The sequence below is a fragment of the Limulus polyphemus genome, unplaced genomic scaffold (assembly GCF_000517525.1).
Source record: "Limulus polyphemus unplaced genomic scaffold, Limulus_polyphemus-2.1.2 Scaffold656, whole genome shotgun sequence".
In the NCBI taxonomy this organism is placed as follows: domain Eukaryota; kingdom Metazoa; phylum Arthropoda; class Merostomata; order Xiphosura; family Limulidae; genus Limulus; species Limulus polyphemus.
The window spans coordinates 303,876-316,705 of NW_013666266.1; the positions used below are offsets into that span (position 1 = coordinate 303,876).

The window sequence follows — 12,830 nt, forward strand, 5'->3', positions numbered from 1 at the left end:
TATAATTAAAATGGTTCACGAGGCACGCACGTGAGCAGCTCATGAGTAATGTAATTCAATAGTGTAACGTGAGCTGCACGTTCCTCGAGGGATTTACAATGTATAATGGTGAGGATAGTAGTTAAACACAGTTTAAAGGGCAATAAAATTTAATTATAAATAGATGTATAATGTTACGAACTTAGAGCTACTTACGATAAACGAATGTAGTTTCATGTTACAATTTCAAGTCATTCTAGAAATAAAAAAAGGGTAATTTAGGTTTATTTCATTCTTTTTTTGCTGTTGTTGTTGGTTATGAGGTCGGTCGAATTCACCGATCCCATTTTGAGATAGGATAGAGAAAATAACAGATAAACTATAAAGTTTTACTGAAAAAAAAAACTGTTTGAAATTCATTTAGGAGGTTTTAGGGGTTATGCAAAGGAAATATGAGATTTTTGAGATGATGAAAAGTATTTTTAATTTTAACATGAAAATTACTTTGCATACAGAGTATTCAAAACAAACACTCAAGATATTCATGGACAAATTTTTATTTTATTTTATTAAAAATACTTCACTAAAAATATGATTTTTTGTATGTGAAAGACTTATAATATTAACTGAAAGACTGCCAAATTTTGTGAAGATATACAAACAATCTTGAAAGTTAGAAGTATTAAATTTATAAGGACTTCAATCGAGTACAAAAAAGGATACGTGGTCAGTCAAATTGCTAACACCTCTTTGAGCTGTTAAAAACTGAAAATATTATTGTTAAACTTTTCGTGGCGTGTGTATTCTAAAATATAGTCATTAGTTTTGGTTATATAGCTTACAATCAAATGCATTATTTCTAGATTTGAAAATCATTACTGTAGTAGTTTGGAAAATTTTGAACAATTAAATGCTTTTCTTAATTTTGGTTTTTATTCTTCTTAGAATACCTCAGCTTGATCCAGAAAAACCATTTTTTATCCCACAAGATCTGCAGAATAACTATGAAGCACTAGAAGCGGTGTTAATATCATATGATGGAATAGGGAAGTCAGACACAGTTATGCATAGAAAAGAAGCAATATACTCGTATGTATTTCTTTTCATTCTAGTGCTCTCATTTGAATTATTTACAGTTGTTTGATTGTTTTATTAGCAGTTTGTGTTTAATTCAGTTTTGAAATGAACTATTTCGTTGTTTTATTAGCAGCTTGTATCTAACATTCATAAAACTGGTCCTTTTTTTTGTCACACCTGAGAATTTTGCCAACTTCACAGCTACTTTTTTAATAGTACTAGCAGAAATACCCACCCTCCGGGCAGGTATAACTGTTAGTTCCTGCAAAAGGCTATTGGGCCTGTGGCCTTTTCTGGACTTGTCTGACAGTTCTACAACAATGTACTCATACTTGACATTCAGTAACATTCACCATCCATGAGAAAAAGGGTTTTATTGAAATTTTAGTTTAAAAAATGAGCTATCATCACAGCATTACATCACACAGTAGATTTTATTGAAGTATTTCTTTGTAGATGCAGTTATCAATGAAAGTTTCTTGCTTTTCTGTTGCAACACTCATGCGAGTTTCACTAAAGAAAAACAAATAATTTTTTTAAGTTTGTTTTTTGATTGTTTTACATCTGAAACTTACTCCTTGTTTTGTAATTTTTATTGGTTAAAACTGAAACATATCATTTTTGTGGAAATTTCGATTGTTTTATGTATTGTCAGCTATAAAAATACTGTCTAGTTATAAAAATATTACCCAGTTGTGATTGGTGATGATCGGTGCAGTAGTTTCCGAGATCTGAATTTTGGACGTATACATCCAAGCTTCATTATAATAAGATGTTAGTGTTTATATTACATATACACTGTTGCTGTTGCATTTATAATAAATTTGTATTTCATACAAATCAAATATTTATGTCTGATGTTATTACAGCTGGTCTCGATCAACATGTTTCGTTGAAGTTTATAACTTCGATTGTACTTTCTGTAGTGTAAGCAATAATGATATATTTGATTGTGACAAGATTTGGAGGAATGAACAGGGGGGTATACCAATATCTTCCACTCTGCAATAATTTCCATTGTGGACATTAAAACCACCCCAGCTATATTACATGCCTCCACTAATAAGTGTGTGTGTGTATGTTTGTGTATCATGATGTCTTTTTTTTGGGTAGGATATCTCAAGAGTGGATACATGAATTTTGATCAAGCGTGTAATAATTAATATATACAAAGTTTCAGACTTTATTAGCTCTTGAAGGTCATGGATAAAGGTCAATGAAAGGCACATAGAAAATCTTCATTAACCTTGTGGACATGATGTTTCAATGTCAGATGAAAGTTCATTGACCAAACTTACACAACATATAAGGCTCTAGACGTGATTAAATTATGAAAGTCAGAAAGTAATTGGTACATAGAAAATCCACTTCATTCTTGTGAATAGCTCCTACGTAATCCAATTGAGAGGCTTAAATATTCTGCATAACATTTGTGGGGGTATAGGTGTTTCGTAAACACAGTTTGCACTTGTTAAGTTCTGCTTTGAATGACAGTTTACTAATTGTATTAACTCTGTGTTTATTGGCTTGGTCAATATTACCAACCTTATAAATCAACCATATTATAACTGAATTTACCGAGTGTATCATCACATGTTGTACATAAAATATCTGATTTTGAACATGGTTTTTGTGCTAAAGATTTGTCTGTGAATTTATTTAGCCTATAATGAGTTAGTCTGAGTGTAAAGTGACTTTCACATTCATCTTATATTTTCAGATTTCATTTGTATAACCTCTAGGAACTCCTAAATGAATATCAAAAGTTTTTCAGTAAAATTCTATATTTTATATGGGTTTTTTTTTACCTTAATGTTAACTGTAATGAAATCAGCACACATGTCCAATTACACAGTCATGCTCGTGCTTCACAGTGTGCTGTCATGAATAATTTATTTATTTAAGTTTTTCATTTCCTACCTAAACTAATAATTTTCTATTTTTTACATTTTAGTTACTTTTATAACAATAAATAAAAAACCCAGAAATTTAGTACTTATGTCTGGAATCTTGTCTTTTTAAAGTTCTGGTATTCGTAAGAACAAAGTTCCTGATGCACAGTAACCCTATTTTTTTTACTATCAATAATCATGCCCCACAAGTGATTTAAAAAAATTCAAATATGCAATTTAGAATGCAAAAATATACAAAAAATAGTATGTCTCAAAAACTATTATAATTTAACTGGGTTTCTAACTAAACTATAAATGTGTTAAGATAATCGTTAAAACTGGTTGAGCTGATCTTCAACAATAAAACTGATGCTGAATTTTTAAATCCCTGTCAGCTGAATGATTCTGTTCTTGTAGAAATTCTCTATATTAAAATCTTCTCTTTCTATTGGTTATAAATAATCCAATAGGAAATGTCATTTTTATTTTTTGAGACAAGATGTGCTAGGAAGGGTGTGGCTTGTGTGTTTCATTTAATTTTGTATATCTCAGTAAAGCAAGAAGCTTAGAGGCTAGAAATTTATATTTTAGCTTGGGAATATGTACAGTATAAGTGTGTAATTTGTGGGAACTTAGAAAATCATATAGGGGTAGAAATGAAACCTAAAATGGGCAGTTTGGAATAAAGACGTGCGATATGATACAGAAAAGTGGAGATTTAGAATTTATTTAAATATTTCTTTTTCGTATTAAGGAATTCAGAATTATATAGTTTGAAAATTTAAAATGTAAACTACGTTTTCATGCCATGATTATTGTCATACATTTGTAATAAAGTGCATTATTTAAATTTTGGATGTAACTCTGAAGTAGGTCGTGACATGCATGCTTGACGGTCAGAATGACTAAATATGCTTTCAGAGATTTAAAGGAATTGTTACAAGCGTGATAAAAAATTTTGTTCATTTGAGGTATCATGGGAAATGTTTTGAGGCGCTCCCATTCATTCTTTTGGGGTCACTGACCATTAAATAGATGCATCAAGTGCTGAAGCATGTAGAATCATAAAGGTCTTTAACTATTCATTTACTTCATTGGGTTTGCAATCATGGTTCTGAAGGGTTTTTTTTTTCTTCTGGTAATTATAATTTTTCTTGTTTATGTTTTGGAGATTGTAGAATGCTTTTTTTTTTACTAGACGATTATGGTAATTGATGCATGTAACCTCCTTTATATTGACTTTCTTGTTTTGTAATAATAAAAGATTAAATTTTGTTATAGTTGGTGCATTTTAAATCTTTTTCAACATTATTATATTAGTGTGTTTTAAATAATATAACATTGCAGTTATCTTGCTACTATTGCTGACATGCTAATGGTAAGATTTGAAAATTACTTTTTGTTAAAAGCATCACCGTATATTTAGTATACAGTTTGAGTTAAGAAACGTTTAACCTACAACCATTGGAACTCAGTACATCCATAATGTTGTGATGTATCAAATTAAATAACAATAGGGGAAAAAACTTGTGCTTCTTGTATGAAACATTTTTTTCAGTTATGTATTTTGTATATGAATGCACAAAGTTTATAAAACATGGAGACATTTCTGTGTATTAAAATTACATAAAACAGTTAAGTGACCTACTTAGATTACTCACATGTGAGGCTAAGTATGTAGACTCCTAAATGAATTTACTGACCATCTCAGTGACTGTGAGGTTAAACCTATTCCCTAACACATGATACCCACCAAACACCTCTAGTACAAAAGACACTTTGAGCTCAATAGTCTGATCAAAAATAACAAACCAGTTGACTTACCTAGTAAGAGTCATTAGACTTACAAAACCTGAATATCAGAAGCAAGTATTAAAACTCAACAGGGTAATGATACTGGCACTCTATAAACAGATGAAGAAATTCACACACAAAACCTTAACGTGTAAACAATGCTGTCTGATATAAGGTACTGAGGGATGACAGATCCCAAATACCTTTCCCTTTGCAATGTATAGTATTATCTACACCCACCCCTTGGTTTTTAATTTGGTGACGCTGTTCATCTACTTCTATACTCCTAATTTTATTTTTGCATAATTTAAATTAAATTTGAAAAGCTTCCCGTGCATGCATGAATGAATGTTACTCTTTTAATTATATTGTTAATATGTTATGCATATATATGAGAAGAGAACAAATATATTTCTTGTTGTTTGTTCTTTCTCCTTTTTTTTGCCCTTTTTTTCTATATTATGTGCCTTCTTAAGTATTTTGTTTTATTTGTTCAGAATATCCCTAAACGTTTTTTTACTGCTTTCTTTTTTTTTAGCTTATTTATCCCAACTCTCTTGTATTCTCTCCACCCATTGGTGAATGTCTCTGTTTTAGTTTTGACACTTTATTTAAGTTTATAATTCTTTGACTAATTCATTGAAGTTTTATTAACTTTATGTTTTTTGCAGGGCCAACCCTTGAGGTGATCAACGTATTCCCCCATACAGGGTGACCACCCTAAAGGGCATCAAAATTGATATTTCACTTAACAGTTCTTGTCAATTTTACAAGAATGCTTAGCTTGAACAGACCACAGTTTTGCGTAATGCTAGCTCTCTGCTTTTATGTATATAAAAATACATGTATATATATTATTTTGTAGTCACACTTACAGCAGTTTGTGGTAAATACGAATTGTAATCCAGGAGAAATGATATGTAGCATTCTTTCATTTAATTTTACAGATACATGGAACATTTCTTAAAGTCTAGTGGTCCTAAACTTATAGATGATCCTCTTCTTCTTGAAGAAATTTTATCTTTTCCTGCAGAAGATCAGAACTTAATCAATGAATCTGGAGGTATAACCAAGTTTCTGTTAAAGAGCATGAAGTTTGTTCAAGTCGGAGACTACCTCTATGCTCTAAGTGATACCCGTAAGCCTTCCAAGCTCACGGGTCAAAGTAACCAGTTAGATGTTGACACACTGGAGAGTTCTAAAAACAAAAATCATTTGTCTAGAAATTCGTGTGATGAAGTAATAAACTATGATGCTGATAATCTCATAGATGCCTTAATTCATAATCTGGAGATCAGTAATTTACATCATACGGATGGATCAAAAATTAACCATGATGATGAAAATAAACAGAGTGAAACTCGGGGGCATGATGGAAGTGGTGACATGCAGTGTGATCTTGATGGCATTGCTAAATTGTTCTCAATGCTACAAGAAATAGGAGGACACCCGAAACCAAATCTTAAAGTGACTGTGATTGATCAGCTTGCAAATAGAAAAGTTGACTTAATGGAAGAAGAAGAAAAATCCAGTGATAAAACTTTTGAAGTAGCTTTGCCATCAGAAATCTCATCATGCACTGATCCCGAACCTGTGGTACCAGCAAAAGTCTGTAGCACAGGTGTTGGCCAAGAATGTAACTTGTATGTAAAAAACCAGGAAAAATGTGGTGTAGATATCAATTCATTTGTGGAACAACTAAAACAAACTATAATTGGCATGCCTGTACAGAATCAAGTGGACCTATTAACATGTGTTATTAATGCTGTACTCTCAGCTGGTTTTGTGAAATCTGCTGATTTTTGCAGTATGAACAGAAACATTAAAGGTGTGCGCATTAGTCCCAAAGTGAAGCTGTTCCATAAATCTTCTCAGGCCTCTGATGGAAATGTAAGTATCTATATCTTTTTTTTTAAGGTTATTTGATGATTGATGCAATTGGTGGTAAACATTACTGGATTTAAATTATAGAAAACTAATTATAATTTTTTTCTAACATAAGGGGTATAACCGTAATGCTTTAATTATTTAGAGTTGGAACATCAGACTTGACATGGTCTGGTAGTTAAGGAGCTGGACTCGCAACCTGAGAGTCTTGGATTTGAATTTTCATCACTGAACATGCTCACCATTTCAGTCATGGGGCATGAAAATGTGATGGTCAATCCCACTATTTATTGGTAAAAAAAGTCATCCAAGAGTTGATGGTTGGTGATGTTAACTAGCTGCCTTCCCTCTAGTCTATCACTGCTAAATTAGGGACAGCTATGCAGATGGCCCTCATGTAGCTTTGTGTGAAATTCAAACCAAACTTGGAACATCATTTAATAACACTGATGAACCTTAAATATTAGTGTTAATATTTTCCAATGGTTTTTAAGAGATTAAAAAAGTTTAGATTCTTCCTTTTACAAATAAAAAAGATTTTTCCAAAAAACATTCGTTTTGTACTATTAATATCTAACATTACATCTACAAAGTAACATCTAGCATTATATCTACACATTAACATCTAACATTACAGCTACACATTAATATGTAACATTTTATCTACACATTAACATCTAACATTACATATACACATTAATATCTAACATTACATCTACACATTAATATCTAACATTACATCTACACATTAATATCTAACATTACATCTACAAAGTAACATCTAGCATTATATCTACACATTAACATCTAACATTACAGCTACACATTAATATCTAACATTACATCTACACATTAACATCCAACATTACATCTACACATTAATATCTAACATTACATCTACACATTAACATCTAACATTATACATACACATTAATATCTAACATTACATCTACAAAGTAACATCTAGCATTATATCTACACATTAACATCTAGCATTACAGCTACACATTAATATCTAACATTACATCTACACATTAACATCTAACATTATATCTACACATTAACATCTAACATTACATCTACAAATTAACATCTAACATTATATCTACACATTAACATCTAACATTGCATCTACAAGGACTTGTGCTACTGAAGGAAACTAGACTTTTGAATGAGAATTTATAAAACTAATATTTTTTAATGTTTAAAAATCAGTGTATTAAAGTTATTGTTGAAGCTTGTGACAAAGTGTTCAGCTTAAATGTTTATACTTGTTGATTAATAAGTTAGAATGAATATTTTGAATACTGTAGGGTGGACTGTGTAAAATACTGATAATGTAGTTTGGAAACTTGTATAGGGAACCATCGATAGTGCTTTCTGCTGGTTTTTAAGAATGATACTAGAGGATGCCACCATAGCATTTGTTCAATGTTGCTGACATTATTTTTGATTATTATGTCATGTCTATTTCCTAACAGTAGTGTTTATATTAATATTTTCCAAGGAGTAACCGAGGGCTCTCTTTAGTTTAAAAAGTGGTTCCTGAGTTCTGACAGTTGAGGGCTATTTTCAGAAAGCCTTAGCTGGGGGTGTGGTCAAGGGAGCATGGTGGTCAGTATTGTATTTTCAAGCACAACTTACATCATGACTACTGACAATGGGGCTTTTTGGAAATTAGTCTTATTGTCATAATCAACCATTCCTCAACCGAAGAATACCATTGTGGTAGAGGTTTGTGGAGTTCCCGAGGAGATGGCTGTAAAGTTTTGGTTTGGATATGTTTAGCCCTAGAATTAATGATAGGGTCCATATTTGACCATATTTTCTTTCTAAACTTTTTATGGACAAAATTGCTTATTTTTCCATGTCTTTGTTGTTTAAAGAGTCACTGATAACATTGGATCACACAAAAAATTTAAACAAAAATACCTTCAATGTTGCAACTGTTCCCATTAGTTATCACTGTGGTTTTCATATATTTTATATAGAAAACAAGCTATTTCTCCCAATTTTCTTATCAATTCTTTACACTGAATGTTGAAACAGGCAGAAATAACCACTAGTAATATGTAATATAGATTAACACTCTCGCTATGGACTTGGTTAATTTGGCTGGGTTTGTGACCTCAAATTGACCTTTATAATTTTAACGCTATAACTTCTAATATGTTCTGTATATTTTTGTGAAATTTTGCAAGCTTTCATTAAGCATTAAGAGTTTTTTTGTGGACAAAAAAAAATCAGAATTTTAAATAAAGTATTTTCACTAAAACTTTCTCCATGAATATATAGAGTCAAAGTGCTTACTAGTGTTAAAGTGATTTTCATGTTAAGATTAAAAATACTCTTATTCAAATGAAAATTGTCAAATTTCATTTATGTAATCTTTGAAATCTTCTAAATGAATTGAATACGTTTTTTTTTGCAGTAAAACTTTATATTTTGTGTGTTATTTTCTGTATCCTAACTCTGTACAAAATTGACCAATCTTGTAATCACCATTAGGAATATGAAATAAGTCTAAATGATCCCTTTTTCTTTTTAGAATGACTTCAAATTGCAACATGATACTTCATTTGTTTACTCTAAATAGCTTAGGCCTCATAACAGTATACAAATGTTTCAACTTAAATTCTATTGTTTTATTGCCCTTTGAACTGTGTCTAACTACTAATTCTTCCACACATGTTGTAGATAACTTACCAATTGTTCAGCTCACTTAACCCTACTAAATTATGTAAGGCACTGGTTTCTTGTGAGCTTACTTTGTGAACATTTTTTTATTATTTCAATTTTTTTGTTATCTAACCTTATCTAATGTAGTATATTTCTAATTGTTAAATGTTAGTTACTTTGATAATAATAAATAAAGAATTAATTTAATGTCTGTTTTACAGAAAAGATAACACGCATTGTCTGGTTGAAAGTAAAACAATATTTGTATATATACATATTCTGATTTTTTTAATCTTTAAACCTCTATGTGTATTCTTAGGTAGAAAAAGTATCAATAGGCTTAATGAAAAGAGATGACGAACTTGAAGAACTGCAAGAACTTGTCAGTAGCCTAGAGCAAGACAAGAAGAAAACTGAGGATCGGCTAGTTGATGCTCTAGATAAAGTTATTCAATTGCAAAAAAAATTTGCAGTTGAAACAGACAAACTGAAGAAGGAAGTAGAAGAAGCTAAAGAGTATGCCAAGGTGAGAATGAAACCAGTGTTTGTTTTAGATTAGCACTATTCTACGTTTGTGTGATATGCTTGGAAATCGAAGGGAATGTGAAATATTAGCCACATCATATCAAGTTTCTTGATAGCAAAATTAAAGCTTTGATTGGTCAGAGTCTATTAAAGAATTTGTTATGTTCAGCACATTCATTTTATAATTGGTCGTAAAACTGGGTATTGCATTTTAAAACTTGAAGATTGATTAGAATTATGAAAAAACAAAATATCAAATATATATCAACATGTTTTGTGAAACTGTCAAGTTCAAACTGGAAAAGGCATTTTCAGCATTAGAAATTTATATATTTTACTCAGACTTCTCTGGGTTATGTTTATATGATCAGTGCCATAGTCTGTCTTATGTTGCATACATGTCTGAAATTATATTTTAAATTTTCTTTCTAATTATAATTTTATTAACCAGTACCAAGTGTAATCAGTAATTTGTCAAACTTTAAGCCTAATTCTTTTGTTAGCTTTGTCAGATGTTAGATCCTTTGGGGTTACATATAAATTTTTTAATAAGATGTTCCTTCTAAAATCCCTGCCAGGAGTTTTATTAATTTCCGCACACAGCTGGAAGTAAATAATAAATATAAATATATAGGGGGAAAGTCTGGTATGTACATAAAATAAGTTTATTTTATTTTATTTTTAATTATTAAGGTAGCTATGATTTTGTATAAACTTGGATTTACAAGTTATAAGATAGTTCAAAATATATGTTATAAATATATTTTTATATTTATTACTATTGGCATTCTATCAAAACTTAACAGGACCAGGCATGGCCTAGTGGCTAGTATATTTGAAAATTGAATTTGAGGGCTCATGGTTTGTTGGCCGTTATTGCAAAAACCACACTCCCCATGTAGGAGCTGTGGGTGCACTGTGATAGTTAAATCCCACTATTTGGTTAGGTAAGAGTAGCACAAGAGTTGATGTAAGTGCTTTTGACTAGCTGCCTTCCTGTTAGTCTGTCAGTTCAAAATTAGGGACTATTGTGTATAGATAGTGTTTTTCTAGTTTTGTGCAAAATTTCTAAAACAATCCAAACTTGACATAATTATAATATATCTGTGCTGGAAAGAACAATGGAAAATACATGTGGTAAAATATCAAAAAATGTGAGGTTGTTTAAAAAAAAAGTTCCCTGAAACTAAAAAAGAAATGTTTATTTTTCTCTGATAAAATGTTTTGGGTAATGCCATTATACAGTGATGTCACCTGTAGAAAAGTAGAGTCCTAAACATTTTATCAAAGATACAAAAGATATTTATTTTTATTTTTTTTTGCATAATTTCTTTTAACAACTAAACATAGTTTTTGCTGTATCTATTTTGATGAGTTACTTAAAGTACACGTTTTCTTTCCTCATGTCTGAAATGCACAAGGGTTAAGTATTTTTATTATTATTAAACAAAAACTACACATTTTCTTTGGATCGTCCAAAAGCACAGTTTTAAAGGATATCAAAGTAACGTGTTAATATATTAATTTTTATACAGCTTTCTAAATACTATTTTCAACCATGTAGTAAAGTTTCTACATCTTCTATATTAAATAAATAATTATATAATATTTTAACATTCATTAATCTATATTTCACCTCTTATTTGTACTGGTAAATTATTAAATAATTTAGAGCCACATAATTTTAATGCTTATGTATAATTTCTTTTTTACACGATGTATTAAGAAATTAAAAGTTACAACTTATTTTGATATTTTTATTATGGAAGTTGCAGACGGCATTAGTTGCCATGACAGTAAAAATGTTTCAAAAATCTTCTCTATTATATTACTACCAGGCAAGACAGAAAATATGTTAACTTAAAACACAAATTCTGTAGTGTATTTTGGTTTGCATTAAGTACTGTTGTTTTAGATTATCGAGGAGGAATGGCACAATGGACTTCAAATGATGGAGATAGAAAAGAAAAAATGGCAACAAGATCACCAGAAGTGGTCCGAGAACTTGAAGCAAGCACAGAAAGAGACCGTATCTGCTCGTGCAGAGAAAGAAAAGTAGGTCCCTTTCCTTCAAAACCCCTTGTCTTGTCCTTTTTTGCATACAATCAAACACTCACATAAAAGTATTATGACAGTGTTATTGAAATATTAAATTGAGTTCTTGCAGAGCTGTAAACAGAGTTTCTATTATTAACAAGATTTATTTTTTCATTGTTAAATAAACATTAAGTGTGTAATTGTCATACAAGCATTTTAGGTTTTTAACATTGCAGTTATGAGTTCAGCAGTAGATTTGTTAAACAACCACTTGCTAAAAATTGGCAACAAAGTGGTGTTGGTACGCACTTGTGTTTAGTAGTTAGGTTTTAAATACTCTTTTTAAAGAATATTTTAATCCAAAAAATTGTATTTGTGCATTTTCTACGTATTTTTTATGTGCAGAGAACAAGAACTTAGTATAAAATGTTATGATGTTTTAGTTATGTTCAAAATTCAATTAATGTAATTTATTTTCAATGTTTATAAATAAACTTGACACCAAAATGTAGATAATAAACCAAATTTTGATATTATATTGTTTTAAATTCTTAATTTTATAAGGAAATATTTTTTAAAAATCTTCAATCTCCCCTCGTGTAATTTGTTCTCTAGGTTTCCCTCTTTTGGTATTTATTTACTACCCCTCTCTGAAGTATAAAATTTCACGTAAACTACTCAGTTTGAAAGTTTCTCTCACAGTGTTCAAATTGAGAAGATGTGGGAATTATGTTAAGGCTCTTATGCCTTAGTCAGAAAGCCAGTTAAATTATGGTAGTTATAAGACATTGTTTGCTTTATGCACGTTCTGATCTGCATTATTTAGATAAATAGAAATTTAGTGCACTAGTACCATTAGTATAAAAAGTAAGGCTTAAGTTTCATCAGAAACCAACAGCAAAAACAAAGAAGTCAAAAGTAACTACTATATTTCTTTTTTTCCTTGTATATATATATATA

At 30.3% G+C, this 12,830-nt stretch overlaps 1 protein-coding gene across 1 annotated transcript in view; it reads left to right on the forward strand.

Moving 5' to 3' along the window:
- LOC106459746 overlaps positions 1 to 12,830 on the forward strand; it is a 64,327-nt gene that overhangs the window by 50,018 nt on the left and 1,479 nt on the right. Inside the window, exons 26-29 of the mRNA XM_022386300.1 lie at positions 925 to 1,068; positions 5,690 to 6,632; positions 9,628 to 9,834; positions 11,749 to 11,887. Coding sequence (XP_022242008.1) covers positions 925 to 1,068; positions 5,690 to 6,632; positions 9,628 to 9,834; positions 11,749 to 11,887 — 1,433 coding nt within the window. The remainder of the gene's footprint in view (positions 1 to 924; positions 1,069 to 5,689; positions 6,633 to 9,627; positions 9,835 to 11,748; positions 11,888 to 12,830) is intronic.